At 36.7% G+C, this 19,710-nt stretch overlaps 1 protein-coding gene across 2 annotated transcripts in view; it reads right to left on the bottom strand.

Annotated features, from left to right (window-relative positions):
* LOC134752341 (suppressor of lurcher protein 1-like) overlaps positions 1 to 19,710 on the bottom strand; it is a 97,533-nt gene that overhangs the window by 38,956 nt on the left and 38,867 nt on the right. For both annotated transcript variants that reach the window (XM_063688031.1, XM_063688022.1), the window contains one exon: positions 12,563 to 12,743. In XM_063688031.1, the coding sequence (XP_063544101.1) occupies positions 12,563 to 12,743 (181 nt within the window). The remainder of the gene's footprint in view (positions 1 to 12,562; positions 12,744 to 19,710) is intronic.

The raw sequence follows: 19,710 nt of genomic DNA, 5'->3' as shown, positions 1-19,710 counted from the left end.
TGCGATTAGTCGCGACTATGTCACCGCAACGCGCCGCGTGATCTATAACCGGAGATCGGCCTTTGAGGTGGACAAAGAGTTACTAAAATTTGAATAGGACGGAATAAGCAAATGTTTTTGTACAAGATGGAGCCGGCAGCAGGGGTCAAACATTGAAACGTTTGTAGAATAAATAAGTAGTAAAAATTATATATACAATATTTAATACAATACTCTTAGGACAATACATTAAGGTTGACCTAAAACTAGAGTTAAATTGCTAAGTATATAGTTTACTTATTTTCTTAAAAATATATGCTATTCTTACGTGTAACACAAAAAAAGCATAAAAATAAGAATTACCCAAATACAGAATAAATTTAGTATTAAAAATACCTTTGCAAATAATAATATAGTTGCATGCATGTAATAGTACATTACTCTCTATAGGGAGACGAAGCTCGCTACGCTCGGCCGTCTATATCTACTTGGCCTGCAACCCCGTTGCTCGACGAGATTTGTGTAGTGCTTTTCTCAAACTTGCAATTAAATAATAATAAAAATATGATGATGATTGTGATAGGTTATTCAGTGCGAGGGGCTTCGAAGGGGAACAAACATGTTATTATATTTGCGCTACGACGCAGGGTTTATGAGATACAGGCCTATAAAGATTTCTTATTGTTTTTTTTTTTTCACTAGGAAATATTATTTAGTCATGCAGAAATCTTTACAGGGCTGTATCTCCTAAACCGTGCATCGTAGCGCAAAAATAATCAGATTTTCGTTCCCCTTAATACCCCTAAGTAATAATTAAAACACACTAAAAAGAAACAAAAAAAAAACGTAATGGCAGAATGTCATAACGAACCAAAAATATTGCTTGTAGGTTTTTTGATGGTTGAATACCAAGACGTTGTGTCACAATTTGACGTTTAAAAACAAATGGTATGAAATTCCTTTACATAAATATCATCTTCACTCATCGCACCGGATGCGTAGTATTTCCAGGTCTAATTTGAAGTAGGTAAGTCATGAATGGTAGGTAACCGAAGACAATATTAGGTATGTCAACATTTCATTGCAAGTTTGAGAAAAGGTTATTTTTAGTATAACATTTTTTCCAAATAATAATTCAATCCAAGTAAATTGTCAATCAGAATCCAAAATTCAAAGTTCAAATATACTCTATTCATGTAGGCCTTTATGACTAGTAAGTAGGTATTACATAATAAAATTATAATTATATTATCTTAAGCTAATTATCAGAGCAATGTATTAATGTAAATATAATTCATAATAGTATTGAATTATTATACAGATCAAATTGAATACTAAGAATTTCACAAAAAGATCCTCAAACATTATTTTAAATACTAGTCTAGAATATTTCCTTACCCCCACTTTCTCTTCTAAAATATGAAACAGTAAATATAGTATCATATCCATTATTGCATTACCGGTAACTCCCTCTGTAAACTCGTTACAGTAATATTTATGGGCCTCACCGCACCACAATTGCGGTAGGGCGACGGAGACAAACGAGGACCAACAAAAGATAGTTTGTAAGTTCCTTCATACTACCCCTTGCCACGAATTGCTTCGTCTAATTTAAATATTTGAAAGTAATTAATATTCAATTAGTGTATGGCTTATGGCCGGAGATTGCTGAAGTAGTTACTAAGTTGCAGTACTGCGGAAAATGAATTCATTCAGTAGGGGGAAGTCCCGCAACCACGAACGGCATCTAGTGCCGGACACACGTACTATCTCGGCAACTAACAAGACAAGCAATTCAAGGATAAGTAAAAGTTGCGCGGGGGGACGTGAATTAAATAGTTGTGGTACACAATAAATAATTGTATTGATTTTCTATCCCTCAGTACCGGACACAGTAGTAGTCCCGTAATACCGGACAGTGAATATGTTTCATTTTCGGTTGTATTTTGTACCTATGATATTTCAGATAGAAGAACGGGCAAGTAAAAATGGAAGAGAAGAAAAAAAAGTTCGGAAAAAAGGTGTAAAACAATTGAAAATTTGATATATAAAGGAAAGCAAGGCAACAATTAAAAAAGTAAAGAAAAATGTGAAGCTGAGGGGAGACTAAATAAACAAGTGAAGAGCGAAGTTAAAAAAGGAGGAAAAAGAAAAGCCATTGGTTGATGCATGCACTACGGGCGTAGTATGTTTAGACCATGACGAAGACTGGATACAGTGCTCCAGTTGCCATGGGTGGGCGCAGGAAGCCTGTGCTTGACATTCCAGAATGTTCAGAAGATTGTATTTGTGATCGGTGTCAAATGTTATTAAATCGTTCGGTGCTAGGGGTTTGAAATGTAGTCCGTCCGGTACTAGGTGCCTCTTGCAAAGAATTGAGTTTCTTTTCACTAAAGTTTTTTTTTTCGTTTTTGAATTAGTTTATGTATAAGTTGCATTTGTGTTATTTTATTTTGATTCTAATGTTTGTTGACTAAAGGAAATTTAAAAATAAACATATATTTATTCAATTTTTTTTCTTCAAAAAGGCTTAGGTGTCCGCCAAGTTTCCAAATCCCCCTAGTTTTATTAAGGGGATGCGCTACCTGGCTAACTTATTCAGTGCCATGATATTTTATTTGTTTGAGATTACATTTTGCACAAAATTATAAAGAGTTATTTGTGAATATTTGAATATGTTTGTTGTATAAAGAGTTTATGAGACCTACACGCAGAAGCTTGGTTGTTATTCTTTTCGGAAAATTTAATCTATGTTCTAGTAATTTATATGCAAACTTACACGTATTTAATTCACATTTACAACCGGGTCTATACGTATTTAATTCAATTTTAACAATTTCAATTTAAAAATGTATTAAGTAATGTGAACAACATAAATTGACGATTCTGGTAGGTAATAAATTAAGGAACAATTTATGTTTCTGACGGATTTAAAAGAAATTCTTCCGAACGCAAAGACTTGCGACATGCCAATCTAACTAGAAGGAAGTTTCAGACATTCCGCCTCTAATTGGTACAGACATGGCCGTAAATAACGCAGGTAATCAAAGAACCTTCCTTTAACGTACATGCTCTTTCGATTGTTTCTAATATACACGGATAGATAGGTATTGGTGAAGGAATAATTTCCATTGGTTTATAACTTAAAAATAATAGTACATTGTGCAACATGGGGCGTAAGTTAAATATTGCAAACGAGAGTATAGCTAAATCGCGACGGCTTGCCGGAGCGATTTATAGACTCAAGTTTGCAATATTATTACGCCCCGAGTTACACACAATGTTTTTCATCACACTTGCGATACAAAAATGAAGTATAAATACAATAGAAACTTCATAACTCCCTAGGGAAAACGCTTTTTCTATAGTTTCCGCTAAGCCTGCGTGCAATTCCACATTTACTGAGCGAGTGTGATGAAAATAACAATAAATAAATCTAGAAATAATAATAGGTTCATTAAACTAAATCACTGTCAATGGCTTTTGAGACCGCTGTATTTTACTATTTAATAGCCCAACAAATGAAGTCCATAATCTCATATTCGCATTAAATGAATTTCTTGTGTCTGTTTTATACGAAAATGATGCCACACAACCTTTAGCAGTCGCAAATAATAAGTAACTACCTATGTGATATTAAATTAAACCACTCCTCACCTTCAGTCCTTTTCCACACCCACTTCCTTTGACCCGCGATTCATATTTCCTTTTCATCTTAAAATAGTCATCAATTGAAACTTGTATGTTTTAGAAAGGATATCATAGATTTTGTTGAGCGATCGGGCCCCGCATAATGTCGAGCATTTACATAATATGTATATGTCCTATGATTTTCTTATAATTTCTAGATTAGGGTGGCATCACAAAATAAGGGGAATATTGAAAAATCCTAATATAAAAAACATGGATCTGACAAGAATTTAAACATTAGAAATCTGTAAACCTAAAAAGCAAAAACAGCCTAAAGTCGTTATATTCTGAGATTTACACATTTAATTGTTAGTAGTAACTAGGTATTAAATACGTATATAACCGCGTTACGGAAACACACTTAAGTCATTCAACTCTCAGAAACAATAATAGTTTGATATGTTTAAATATACTATACATATTTTAGTTGATTATGATATGGAAGTGTAACTTCATTTAACACTTTCCAGAGGGCCTGAAGAAATAACTGAAAAAAAGGACACTGATCCCCTTTTTTCAGTTCGCCAGGTTTGTAGGTCAGACTGTTAGATTCGACTACCTACCTACATCTCGTAGCAAATAATGAGTAGCACTCTCGTAGTTTCCGCACATCACAATCTGATCATAATATTGCACATTTGCACAGCTGTTTTATACAGCGCTAGTATACTAAATAAATGAATATTTAAACGGTGGTTAGCATAGAACCTAAGAAGTATATTTTGCTTAGAAATACAATGAAAATTTTAACCATACAAAATAATTCGGCCCGCAATATAATACAACACACAAGTTACGGGATATAACGTAACTGTAACGCATGTTGGCAGTTACTATTAAAAATCTCGTATCTTGTAACGTCATGTCATCTTATGTTTCTTTATGTGTGCAGTAGTACATTGCTGCTCGATAATAATAAAAAAACCGGTCAAGTGCGAGTTCGTTTAACTCGCGCACCGAGGGTTCCTTACAAACTTTCAATTTTCTCATGTAAATGGAATCACGAAAGACTTGACCAGGCCGCGCAGCTAACATGCCAATTGCTTACGCTCCGTAGCGATCGAAACGCAACTGTCACTGTCGCACTAATATGGAAGAGTGATAAAGAGACACAAAGCGTTTCGTTCTCGAAGCGATAGCGATTGTCACCTTGGCTAGGCCAGCAGAAGTATACTAAGCGTAATTGTGTACAGCGCCATCTATCGGCAAATTAGCTAACTAATTTGCGCGACCTGTATGTATGTTGGTTTTTCAAGGACACTTAATTCTTTATCATGTGAACAGATTTCAACAATTTTTGTTTTATTCGAAAGAAGGTATTTTTAGTGTAATCTCATAGACATTTCAAGTATAACAAACACCCGCAAATGGGCTTAAATTGCAAATTAAATGAGTTTATTTTTTGATAATTAAAAAAAGAGGTGTGATTATATTTTTCCTCTAATATTTATGATAATGTTATTTTAAAAATATTACACTTCCAATGTGTTAACGTTAGCGCTGTTCATAACTTTTCCAAATTTAAAATCGATAGCTTCAGTAGTTCTCGAGATATTTAGCAATGTGACAGACAGAGTTGCACCATAAGGGTTCCTTTTGTACCTTTTTGGTACGGAACCTTAAAAATTAACTACGGGGTGATAATTAAGTGTAACTTAAAAAACTGCTTAATTAATGATTAGACGTATAAATTCTATATATGGTTTTATTTATTGCCCGTATTGGATTTACACACTGTATTTAAAAATACCATTTTACTATTAAACGAATCGCGCAATACAAGAGTAAATATCAATAATAAATAATGGGCATTATATTCTACAGAGCTCACGTCATTGTCAGTTTAACTATCTCCCTCTAATGTAATTATACTACAGACTCTACTGTAATGTCACTAATATATTATCACCATATAAAAATGCATTGAATGTAAAAGTATTGAAGCCTACATAGTTCAATGGAACCAATCTATTTCTACACCCCCCTGTCTCTATCCCTCTTACAATAGTCGAGTGAAAAGCGCAATATAATAACTCCACCTTTCTAGGCTTTGTTGCTTAGTGTTCGACGTAACTATCAAAACCTCGTCTACCTCCATACGCTAATAAAAATCTCAATGAATTGCGAGCGAGATCAAAATATTTATTTTATTTTGTGCTGACAATTCCCGTTTTTTTTTTCAAGATATAACTTGTCTATTTTGGGTAATAAAATGCGTATTTATTTTACAAAATAGTATTAACTGTATACGTGATCAGAGTGGGCCAAAAATGGATGGTCTCCTTTCACAACTATAGCACAGAATGTTACACGCGGTGAGGCCTCTTAAGGGGCCCACTGACTATCAGTCCGCCGGACGATATCGGCCTGTCAGTTGTTCGGAACTGTCAAATTTTTGTTCTAACCGATATCGTCCGGCGGACTGATAGTCAGTGGGCCCCTTTAGCAACAAGGAGTACTCAAATATAAACAAGAAAAGTTTGCAAGTTATTTTTATAATATTAGATCCCTTTTATTGAAATTGGTGGCAAAGATTAGTATTCTATAAATGTTGCAAGTAATACATCTAAAAGTTAATATAAATAAACAAAAAAAATTAAGATTTCTCATGATCGCCCATCAAAGTGTACTACTTAACTAAGGTTAAGTTGCTAAGGCAATCGATCATCCACCAACCTTACCAACACACATGGCGCAAAACAAACGACACTTTAACTCTTGTTCAAGTTCCGACATATTGTCGAAATATTGTATGGCTACTTATAAACAATACTTGTAGCAAAATGTACGGTTAAGGTATGAAACTTGGACTTGAACGAACCGGAAATTGTTCCTAGATTTTCAATAAGCGATTAGCTTTATACCTGAAGCCTCCGATCAAATGTGTTTCTCAACGATCAAGAGGGAGTAGGCTCCAGAAAGATCTTGTATAGTGTTTTATATTACATTGCGAGTTCATTATTTAAGTAGTTTTTTTTTAGGTTTAAAAGTACTGAATAGAGAAAATAATATTGTTCCTTGTTAAGCTTTTTACAGTTTAAAAATATGAGCTTACATTACCACTAAAAGAAAAACAAAAAAAAAGATAGGTACCTTAATGTCAAGTTGTTGATTAGAGCCGAATATCGCAGAACTATATTAAATCACATTTAGAAACGGGTCTATCGCGAATTTATTTTGTTACCTTTATTTACCGACGTTTCGACACACACAACACACACTCAACGTAACAAAATAAATTCGCGATAGACCCGTTTCTAAATGTGATTTAATATGTGTTTAAACCGCGAAAGTTTTAAATGTTATATCGCAGAACTATGTCATTAAAACCTATTAAATAAATAAATTTAAACCCCTACGCTCAATCAATTGTATAGAAAATGCCTTGTGTGTAGATAGATATATTGCCGACATATACCTAAATAAATAAATATAAAGAAATGAGGGGACTAAGCAAGGAGTAAATAAGTAAGAGAACTAAAGCAAGCGTGTATTGTATCCTGGCTGGGGGTAAACGGCTATCGGCCGGTTTAATTTAAGGAGACTGACAACTCCAGGGTATCGCATACAATCATGTTGCCTGTCGTTTAAAAACCTGTACACTCTTTTTATGAAGAGAAGAGTTTAATTTTTTAATTTTGCGCAACATGCTGCTTAATAACAAAATACTAGCGAGCGCGAATCAAGAGCGAAGCATCTCCATTTCAGCTTGGGCTCTTTTTCATACACTGAGAGTGTTCTCCTCCATATTTTATATTTATTTATTTCGTATATGCACGGATAGATTACACGTCAAAAACATTTTAAAGTTATAGTTTGATCTTCTTTGTTTAAATGTATTTTAAAATCGTTCGTAGGAATAAATTCCAGTCGTGCGTCGGAGCTGACACACACTTTTTTTTACTTAGTAATCTAACGGATTACCGAAAGACACATTGTAAATTTACCTCGATGGTGTCATGTTTATCTTACATAATATACGGATATTTGCAATTCTGCATAGACTCCCTTCAGATTCACTGTAGTCCAGATAATAGTACATTACTACATAGGCCGTGAAGTGAGGCCGGCAACCCCTTTTCACGCCGAGGTATGTATAGTTCTTTTCTCAAACATGCAATGAAATAATAATGCAAACATGATGATGATAATTGTTTCATGTCGTAATGTGATAGGTTATTCAGTGCGTGGAGTATCGAGGAGGAACAAAAACTTGATTATTTTTGCGCTACGATGCAAGGTTTAGGAGATACAACCCTATAAAGACTTTTTTTTGGTTTGAATCGAATAAGCAAGAGTGAGAGGCAGAAACCGAACTTTCGATTTTCGTGTTTCGCGGTAAGCCCTGTGATTGTGCTAGTGACGCCCTCTACGCAGAGTTTTGCAGTATTCCCTATTAAACTTAGTTCCGTGAATTGGTAATTGTTTTGGTCTCTAGGGTTACAAATCTTGGCTCGTTCTCCGATTGAAACAATAAATATTAGAAACGAAGTTGATTGCGAAGTGTCATATTGTCCAACAAAAGCAGACAGAAATATGCTTAGGTACATATACAGGGTGACCTTAGCCATTGGACAAACCCTGAAATCCAACGTAGGGTTACTTCTCAGGAATGTTCTAACGTTAATATTTTTTTTAATTAGAACAAAAGATAATAACATAAATTTTCAAACAAAAAATACCCCCATAGATCAACAACAAAAAGAAGCATACTGTATTAATCATTGGCAGTGTTTTGACAACTTGTTCGAAAATGTGCGGCAATGATGACATTTGTCAAAAATCAGAATTATGGAAGGTAGAGGTAATAAGCAAATGAATCTTCATGTATCAAAAAGTGACCGTAAAAAACAGTAAATAGGCGGCGCCACCATACACTGAAGTACCTACACCTAGTATTCTATATAGATGTGCACCCGTGCGACCATGAGGGACAGGGACAGAACATACGCAATGCGACAAAATTAAAAACACGTTTTAACATTCCTGACAACATACTAGAAACAACCTACGTAATTTGGTCGGGTTATTTGCCGCCCCTCCCCCATTTCATCTCTACATTATTATACCTCTATAGTTCATGTCATAGAGTCTCCTATATATTACAATACTCTTTGGTCGCAGAGCCTACCCAGCGCCACCTAACATATTAGGAACTATTATTTACAGCTGAAAGGTGGTCACTTTTGCAATAATTCTGCCATAAGATATTGACATCCTTTCTATACCATCCATAATCAGAATCTTATTAATGTCATAAATAAAAAAGATAATCAATAAGGTCGAAGAAGGTTTCATACTATTTATTACCTCAGGAGCTATTAACACATACAGACTGCTCCAAAGTAAAAAATCGTAATTTGTTAATTTCTTCGTAACCGCTACACCGGTTGTTATGATAAGGTATACAGCTTCTAAATACCTAAATGCATAAATGTACATTTCGGCTTTGTCCGATGGCTAAGGACAACCTGTATATTTATTATAAATTTGTATACTGCTTTGGTAGAAACCATTACTTGTTTTGTTCATATTCACGATCAGTTTGGAAAGTTTCTGATACCAATATTTTTCAAAGCTACTTAATCTTCATCCATAAATATTAACAGACCATCATCCCATTAATGTAAGAATTTCAGTCTTGCAAAAGAAAATTTTCTTGTTGGACTTCAAAAACAATTGTTTATTTCAACCGATGCTGTGAATAGGAACAACAATTTGTATTGTTTAATTTTATTACCACTCGAAAGCGTTGCAAAGCCTATTGTCATGTCACTCTTCAAAATAACCGGGAAAAATAGGGTTAATACATTTTCATTGACATTTTCCTCTCCATTGTTAACCGAAAATGCTGATAAGTTTTTTGGCTTCCTCTGTATTTTCGAGGGCTTTTATATTGATTAAAACGAATTTGTCGTAGAAATGTTAACACAATGTTTTTAATTGAATGCTTGATTGAGTGTTCTCGGTTTTGGCAGGGTACTGAATAAGTATATTGTTATGCATGCATGTAAATTAGTATATTGTTAAGAGTGTTACTCCTTGTTATACGAAAAGCCGTTAGCGACGTTCTTGATCGATGCGTTTTTTAGGGTTCCGTACCCAAAGGGTAAAAACGGGACCCTATTACTAAGACTCCGCTGTCCGTCTGTCCGTCCGTCTGTCCGCCTGTCTGTCACCAGGCTGTATCTCGTGATCTGTGATAGCTAGACAGCTGAAATTTTCACAGATGATGTATTTCGTTTGCCGCTATAACAACAAATACTAAAAACAGAATAAAATAGAGATTAAAGTGGGGCTCCTATACAACAAACGTGATTCAATCAATTCTGGATAAAACAATTTGAATTAGTTTTTTTTTAGTTCATCCCAGGAAAATCTCTTGTCTGAGAGGGGGACACTGTGCCCTGCAAGCACTAAGCAGTGGGACTCGTGTAATATAATATTTACCCCAAGCAGAAAAGGTTGACATCGACTAATCTTTTGTTTACTAAATTTCTTATCCTAAAAAACGAGGCATAGACTGGTTTATTCACAGTAATAATTCCAAATGAATCTTCGTTTTCTACTCTTGAATTTCTATTCAATTAATGAAGTAGTAGCCTCTTGTTATTGTACTTGACTTAATACGCTTGCTAATATTTTTAAAATAATAATATATCTCACATAACTGTATCCATTTAATAGCGTAAAACGAATCTGCTTAAAAAACGCCATGTCAAGGGTTCCACAATACGATACTTATTTATTGCCATTAAAATGGCTGTCTTTAGCCATTCATATCGATGGTTTTTCTGCTTGTGTTGTGACAGAAAATGTAAATTGATCCTTGGAACGGTTATATTTACGTTAAAAGAAGATTTTTTTATCCTCTATTGCCGAGTGAAAGGAATTTTATTATATTTATTATTTTGTTTAAGGTCATGATTAATTCCGCTTATATTAATGTTTCATGGTGTCATCTGTCCAGATCAGACGTAGCTTTTCCCTCCCATATTTCAATACAGCGTGCGCACGTTTACTGTATACAGCGTGTATTTTTGATAGGACCGCATATTTTAAGGGTAGTTGGCGTAGGCCCTAGGCGTAGGGAGGCGTAGGGGATGCACACAGCACATGCACTCCGGCCAGGGTGTAAGGACTATTGTGAGTTGATGGAATCTAAAATGAACTAGGCTAAAAGCGATGGACTAAATAACGGGCTGTGTGATATAACCCGGACCCCAGCCTAACGAAATTGTATACAATTTTTTTCCAGCAGCTAGTGACTCGCCCCCACAAGATAGGCCTCCACAAAAACTGACATTTAGGATGACTCAAGGTCAACACCGGTGTAAGGGCTGAGGGTAAGTAAGTGCATTGAGTATACACTTTTGTCTCAGGCGATGCCGCTTGGCACGATTGTTCCTTAGGTCAAACAAAGCTGATTTGACCCGGTAGCCACAAGATCGTCCGTGTATCTATATTGATACGACTATTTGTTTAGGCGCGAGCTATCACGAGTCCACCGTTTTGAAAAATTTCCAAAAACCGGGTCGACAAAAAATTATTTACCTAATCATAGAATCTGGTCACAAAATTTCACGAGAATCGGTTGAGAATTGCGACCTGTAGAGGAGAACATCCGGACACACGAAAGCAAAATGCCCGAGTCAAAACGTAGACCTTCGCTACGCTTGGGTCAATAAGTATTATTACTGTGCATCTCGTATAAGTATTAAAATAGTACATTATTATCGAGGCTCGGAAGTAGCTACTTGCTGGCTGAGGATTCGTTTTAAACGGACGACCTTGGGAGTCCGTTTAATTGAATCCGAAGCCAGCAAGTAGCCTTCCAGCCGAGTCATATATAGTGCTTTTCTCAAAAATGGTGCAATAAATACAAATATAATAGAAAAATTATACAGAAGCAACGTCCTTATGTATATATTTTCACAGAAAAAAGTAGTAAGATTTGCTTTGCCGCCGTTTTATTTTTTTAATTAAAAATAGAAGTGTAATTTTATGCTGAAAATACGCCAACCTATTTGAGACACCTAAATAGTCGCGGTACCAACATTATAATAATAAGTACTGATCATCTGTTTGGCTGTTTAATGGACCTATGCCTGCATTTGATATGGCCACTTCAACTTTTAAAAAGTTTGGAACTCGACAAATAATGGAATTTGTATGCAACATTGCAGTCCCGAAATCGAGACTGCAATGTTTTTAACTTTTTAATTTTTTGACGGACCATAAACTACGCACTTCGTGACCTACTTTTTAACCGGCAACGTCGACTTTGCCGTCCATTTTTGAGAAACAGTACATTATTGTCGAGGCTCGGAAGTAGCTACTTGCTGGCTGAGGATTCGTTTTAAACGGACGACCTTGGGAGTCCGTTTAATTGAATCCGAAGCCAGCAAGTAGCCTTCCAGCCGAGTCATGTATAGTGCTTTTCTCAAAAATGGCGCAATAAACACAAATATAATAGAAATATTTTACAGTAGCAACGTTATTATGTATATATTTTCACAGAAAAAAGTAAAAAGATTTGCTTTGCCGCCTTTTTATTTTTTTAATTAAAAATAGAAGTGTATTTTTCTGCTGAAAATACGCCAACCTATTTGAGACACCTTAATAGTCGTGGTACCAACATTGTAATAATAAGTACTGATCATCTGTTTGGCTGTTTAATGTACCTATGCCTTCATTTGATATGGCCACTTCAACTTTTAAAAAGTTTGGAACTCGACAAATAATGGAATTTGTATGCAACATTGCAGTCCGTTTTTAACTTTTTAATTTTTTGACTGACCATAAACTACACACTTGGCGACCTACTTTTTAACCGGCAACATCGACTTTGCCGTCCATTTTTGAGAAAACCCTTATAACGTTGAATACTTACTCGAGATGTTCCTTGTATACGTCGAAGTCTGTAAAGACGAGCTCAACGATCTCGTGCGGCGCGGCGAGGAAGGTGTAGAGCACGCAGTCGAGGAGCGGCGGGTAGGCGCGCGGGTAGTCCGGGCTGCTGAACGTGCCGCGCTCCTTGCCGAGCATCGACGTGAAGCGGATGCAAGTACAGCCTGGCGAGAAAAGAAGGCATATATAACGTTATTGATTACTATCATAAATTTTATTAGATAAATAAATAAATTCATTTGTATTTGTATTTAGATACTGGTAAATAGTCTGAAATTATCAATGTTTTAATCGTGTATATTTTATTTTATAATTTATTGTTTTCAATTATTATTATGTTCTAATTATATTAATTAATTGGAAACGAAAAATTTAATAATAAAAAAATCACACAAGAAAGTTATTAAAAATATATAATTAGTTATCCTTAATCGACAGGTGACAATCAAGTCACTTACACAAAAAAAAAAAAAACAATGTCTTCTTGCCCTTGTTACTAGTACGGTTTAATATTGCTTTGAATTTGTAGTGGTAATTAGTGAAATTTTTATTGTCAGTGTCACCTAATATTATATACCTATCATACTTAATAATGAAAGCCTCGAAATACTTACAGTATCTGTTAGTATTATAACGTTATATTACGGTGTTACTACCTATTATTATAATACATATACATGATTTAATTGAGGCAATTACCTACATTCATAATTATATTAATGATTCATAAAAGCAATAAGACTAATGTAACTCATTTTAAGTATATGCAGTGTGATTTGAAACAGTACCATAAGTTCGTGCCATAAATATGACAGCAAAGCTGAAAGCGAATGAAAATAAAATTACCTTCTTATTTGGAGCTGACATTAGAAAGAGGGATAACATACAAAGTATCTTTACGTAATATGACATCTGAGGAAAATAAGCGTAGGTACTTATTAAAGAGAACAGCAATATAATACATAATATATTCATTTAGGTACGTATAGGTATAGCTAAAACAGTCGAATCATTGAAAGACGAATCTGAACATTAAAGATTCTTGCAAAAAGTAATAAGTGTAAGAAAGTACCTACATTACGTTGATACAGAAGTCTATTTATACCATCGAAATTACGAAACAGGTATCCAATACATGAATGATGGTTCTACCTTTTTTAACCGACTTCAATTTCATAGGAGGTTCTGTATTCGGTATGGTGTTTTTTAGGGTTCCGTACCCAAGGGTAAAAAAAACGGGACCCTATTACTTCGCTGTCTGTCTGTCTGTCCGTTTGTCACCAGGCTGTATCTCATAAACCGTGATAGCTAGACAGTTGAAGTTTTTACAGATGATGTATTTCTGTTGCCGCTATAACAACAAATACTAAAAACAGAATAATATAAATATTTAAATGGGGCTCCCATACAATAAACGTGATTTTTTTGCTGTTTTTTTCCGTAATGGTACGGAACCCTTCGTGCGCGAGTCCGACTCGCACTTGGCCGATTTTTTATTTTTTAAATGTAGATTACTCCGTCGCCCGTGGTCGGATTTGAGTAATTCTTTTTTTTTGCTTGAAAGACCACCTTAGAGGTAGTTCCTCTAAGGTGGTCCCACATTAATCTGGTGCTGTTCTGATGATGGGATCCATGATGAATTGAGGGAACTCTAGAGGGAATATAATAATCTACATCGACTGCGGTGACTGCATAGACCAATGGCCGATCGGCATTACATTTTACATTACACCTACCCATTTCATTATTATTAAACGATATTAAAGATTTATTTTTTCGTTGTATTTATTTTATTTTATTGTATGGCGTATATAAATAAACATTCTTTATAAAATTGGATAATATTCTGAATAAGATAATTATAAGTCCACATTCAGGGTCCCGAGCCACGAGATTACGTCAGGTGTTAATTTAAACAGATTTTCCGGGGGGCCTGCAAATGAGTGCAGAGGGCAGCGCTGTATAATGTGCTCAACGGTTTGAACCTCTCACCACAGTCGCAGAGAGCAGAGTCCCGCCAACCCCATTTATGACGAAAGTAGTTACAGCGTCCGTGACCTGTCCTCAGTCTGTTTACACGACACCAGAGTTTTCGAGGCAGGCCAAACCCGTCTGGTTTCGCTGTGGGTTCTATGGCTTGTAGGGTAGTTCCAGCAGTAGCTTTGCTCCACTCGCTCTCCCAGCTCTGGTTGACTTCAAAACCACTCAGTTTTTGGGCTGTAACGCATGCTGGGTGGCGAGACTTAAAAGGGTGGCAGAAGGGCTGGTGGCAAGGTAGAGACTGTTGCGCTTGTATTTTTGCCGCTACTCTTTTTAGCGCTTGCAGTCTACGCAGATGCGGCGGAGCAATATGGCTGAGCACCGGGAGTCAATGAAGTGGCGTTGATTTAATTGTGCCTGATACGCATCGCATTGCTTCATTCAGCTTGGTGTCCACTTTCTGAACATGTACGCTCTCTAGCCATACTGGAGCACAATATTCGGCCGCTGAGAAGACCAGTGCTGTAGCCGACGTACGTAGGCAATCAGCGGATGCGCCCCAAGTAGTGCCGCAGAGTTTGTGGAGGATGTTGTTCCGCGAGGCAACCTTTAGAGCCACTTTATGGAGATGTTCTTTGTAGGTCAACGTTCTATCCAGTGTCACTCCAAGGTACTTCGGATACGGGTTGTGCTTCAACAGATTTTCATTGAGAAATACAGCAGGTTGGTAGTTGGCAAACCGGTTGTTAAGGTGAAAACATGCCACTTCCGTCTTGCTTGCACTGGGTATTAAGCGCCATGCACTGAAGTACCTACTGAGTTCCACAAAATCTGACGACAACACTTCCTCACCTGACTTGAAATCTTTACTCTGGTAAACAAGTGCTATATCATCCGCGCAAATGAATTTAGTGGACTCAGTAGATGGCAAGTCGTGAATATATAGATTGAAAAGACTTGGAGCGAGGACAGAGCCCTGAGGTAGGCCGTTGTTCAGTCTTCTCTTGCAGCTTTTGGCATCACCAAGGTAGACCTCAAATTCTCTATCGCTAAGCATACTCATGATTATGTCTGCCATTTCTCTGCTTGAGATAGCCTTGAGAATCTTACAAATCAAGCCTTGCTTCCAGACAGTATCATATGCCGCAGTCAGATCCACAAAGACTGCAGTAGACTTTAGCTGTTTCTGAAAACCCGCTTCAATATGTGTAGTCAGTGCCAAAACTTGGTCCGTGCAGCTCCTTCCTCTTCTAAAACCCGCTTGCTCTGGTGGGATAATAGCGTCTATGTGTGGTGTGATTCTAGAGAGAATGAGGCGTTCCAGTAGCTTACAGGTGCAACTGAGAAGGGATATGGGTCTAAAGTTTTCGGGTTTGTCGTCCGTTTTGCCAGGCTTTAGGATTGCGATGACTTTGGCCAGCTTGAATTCCCTTGGAAGGCAGTTGTTCCGTACAATGTAGTCGAAGAGGGCAGTAAGCCAGCTTACGCTTGCTGGACCCATGGCTCGAATAAATTCGTTATACATGTTATCCGGTCCTGCTGCTTTACTATATTTTAGGAGCTTTATGCCTTCCACGACTTCACCTATGCTAAAGGGTCTTGAAAGGTACTGGCCCGTCCTCAGTTCTTGTTTTATTTGTTTTGTGAACATCTTATCCCGCTTAGCTCTGGTTACTTCTACCATCCGATTTGCTATGGCGTCAGGCTTTACGTTTTGACCAGATCTTTGTGGGTGTTGTTTTCCTGAGAGACGGTGCAAGACCTTCCAAGCCTTTCGACTTGATCTTTTAAAATCCAAACTGTTGACTGTGGATCCCCACTTCTCCTTCCTAAAATGATCCAAAGATTGGAGTAATGTGGCTCCAGTCCTATGGTCCTTATTAAGGGTGTGGGAAACTGGGTAAGACACTTATTGACCACTTCACTTTTGGTGGTTTGTACACATTAGTCACTGTGAGATTTTTGACTCGGATTGTGATGGTGAAAATTTGGTCAATATTACTGGTATCTATCAGCTGAACATCATCTAGGCTTGCTCTTGCATAGGTAGCTATACCATACTTTGGGTGGTGTACAGCTTTAACCAATGTGTACCCCGGTAAATGGCCTCTTCGTTCCAGATCTGAGTCATCTTTCGTGTGAGTTTCCTGAATGTTGACCACGTCGATGTTTTTCTCGTGCAAAAGCCTTTGCAAGTAGTCGCTTTTGGCTGAACTTAAATGCCTGGAAATGGCCTTCAATATTAATTTGCATGATGCGGACTGAAGGTCCGATATCTCTAGTCGAAAGGCCCTGGGAAGGGCCTTTGGGAACAGCACTTCTTGCCATGTGAATTTCGCTTCCAGAACAATTATTTTAGTAGAAAGTTTATTTCGCCTCGTAGTTTGTCACTCTTTAGCACCACCCAGGGGACACGTGCAGAGCTGTGGTAGGTAAATCCTGCGGACGCGAGTAACAGTTGCCCCCCTTCGTTGTATTTATGTATATAGTAAAAACGATCAGTACCTACAACTTAGCAAAAGCTTTGGACGAGTTTACCCATAAATAACGCCCATTAGGTTTTCCATAACTCTATATTATAAAATGTGTTATGATGATAGGGAAAATAACGCACGAGTATTACGCGGGCAAACTGGCCAAGTTCCAGTGCGGTATGTGGACAGTGGTTCCGTTTATCAATTTCATTTATATAATTAATGCAGCTATGTAGAAATATGAGTTTATTTTTAGACCATTATCAATAAAAACTTTGTAACACCGTAACACAACGAATTATTTCTAAGCCATATTTCGCATTGTATCTCAAGTTCAACCTAATACCGACCAACACGCGTGCTCGGCACGACACGGCGCGGCGAAACATTAGAAGTCCTTTTATGTCAGTTTCTTTTTGGTGTAGTTCGCACCTATATAAAAATAAATATTCAGCAAGAAAAATACTAATGTCCATTTCTGAAGGAATATTACTAATTTCATGGTGATCTCCGAAAGGTGGCAGATATTGCGTTCATGCCGAAAATGAGTTTGTGCCGATGAATATTTAAGACTAAATCTCGTATATGAACTTTGTTTAACCTCGTGTAATCTCGCTCGGTGTGAAAATGAAAAATCCAAGATGTTTTAGCAAGATTAAAAATAAACGTACGCAACGTTACGGTTTGTGTTTCGGGGAAATAGAGTTTAATTAACCTTTGCGCCATTTTCGAGAATAAATAAAATGAAATGGATCACATGATTTACCCTCAGTTTAAATAAATACGTGCAATGGAATATATCACGGAATAAACGTTATGTTCATCGAAACGATTCCGTATCTCATAGTTTTATAAAAACACATATAATACTTAAAAAGGATAATATAGTATACATAAACAATGACATTAACAACCCAGAACATGAACAGATGAAATTAAAAAAGCAAGTTATTACAATACACATATACCTGCCTACCGAGATAAGTGACCAGGTAAAAACTGAATAACATACTCTACTAATCGTTAGGGATTTGCTCGAAAAAGGACTATGCGTCAAAATGGTCCAAAACGCAACAGAGTTGAGAATTAGCTCGTTAGATATTTCTATGAACTTCATTTCGTTTTTTGGGCACAAAGCCGAATTCCATTGCAGAACCGAGTTATTGCTATTGTAGTCAAAATGTCGTCACCCTTATTACCTAGGCAATGGATTCTGTGTCAGGCCACCAACGCGAGCGCTCATTGAAAATGCTCCTCGTTATGGAGCGAAACATGTCGAGCGATCATCGACTTTATAAACGTGACCCAGTTTAATATATTTAATATGGACGCTATTGACTAGGTAATAAGGGTGACGATATTTTGACTAAAATACCAATATCTCAGTTCTGCAATGGAATTCCGCTTGGTGGCCACAGAACGAAATGAAGTACACAGAAATACCTATCTAATGACCTCACTCATTTGTCTTGGTATTTGGACCAGCTACACATTACTCCTAAGTCGCTTGCATCCATTTAAGACTAAGTAAGGTTAATTAAGACCTCAACATCTTCCATTAACAAGAAGGACTATATAACCCAATTAATCAACAGGCGAAATCTAATAAGGCACCACATTTCTCCTTTCCGGTATCCTGTCTTTAGCAATTTGTTGAAACTGCCAGAGGAAATCAGGGAAAATTTAATTATATGCCGCCTGTGTCCTAGTGAACCAGAAGCTTTTAAATTATTTATCGGTATTTATCTTTCTTCGGTTCGATGTTTCTAATAAATCGGAATCGGTTTGGTGTGACACGAGTGACTGATGGGTGTTCTGCATGGGCAAATGCATTGGTATCGAGTTTGAACGCGGGTGACGGATTGGTGATTAATGTAATGCAATCAAAATGACACAGATGCCGATTTCGGGCCCTATCGATGACGAAGGTTAATACGATTTTATTTATCATATACTTATTATATAGGCCTATCAAAAAATATCATAACAGTGTATGACAGCACTGCAAGACAGAAAGTAAGTGTAGTGTGTAGTAAGTGTATCATTTTGCGAAAATATTAAAAACTTGGAAGAAATGTAATTTTCTTAGTTTTTCGCTTGGTTTCTCCAATTGGTGTAAACGAGATATTGTGCTGTAAGTAGAAACAACTTTACAAATAACAGATTTAGAAAGTTCAAATGCCGCTTCTAGTAATGGCGCACTAAAATTGCTCTCCTACTTTGGCTTGCGTCTTATGGTAGCCTGGGGACAATTGAAACAGGTTATAATTGAAAAAAGTCAATTTTCTCGAAAACTTCAAAAACTACGCATATGATGCAATACTCAGGCCACGCGGTCGGTCATTTTTGAATCCTGCACCAATAATGCTCAAGTGCACAAGCGACGCGGCAGTATTGAGAAGCCGTTCAAAATTTTTGCAGTATAAAGCCTACCTGTGCAGTACCTGTGCTCGCATACTTTTTCGTTTATTTTGTTTACGTGTGTATTTTGAGTAAGTACTTGATTGTTTTGGGGTTTTGGATAGGAATCATCGAATATTTTATCTGCCATTAAACAGCGATGGAGTGTTGTTTCTAAATAATATTTGACCTTGAAGTTAAACTTGCGATGTGGGGACGGTAGAAACAACGTACTTTAGGACAATTTAAACGCTCTCCGTGTTTCAATCTTCCCCAA

The sequence above is a fragment of the Cydia strobilella genome, chromosome 2, assembly GCF_947568885.1.
Source record: "Cydia strobilella chromosome 2, ilCydStro3.1, whole genome shotgun sequence".
Classification (NCBI taxonomy): domain Eukaryota; kingdom Metazoa; phylum Arthropoda; class Insecta; order Lepidoptera; family Tortricidae; genus Cydia; species Cydia strobilella.
The sequence above is the reverse complement of the archived record's forward strand: the minus strand, read 5'-3'. Positions and strand labels throughout refer to the sequence as shown.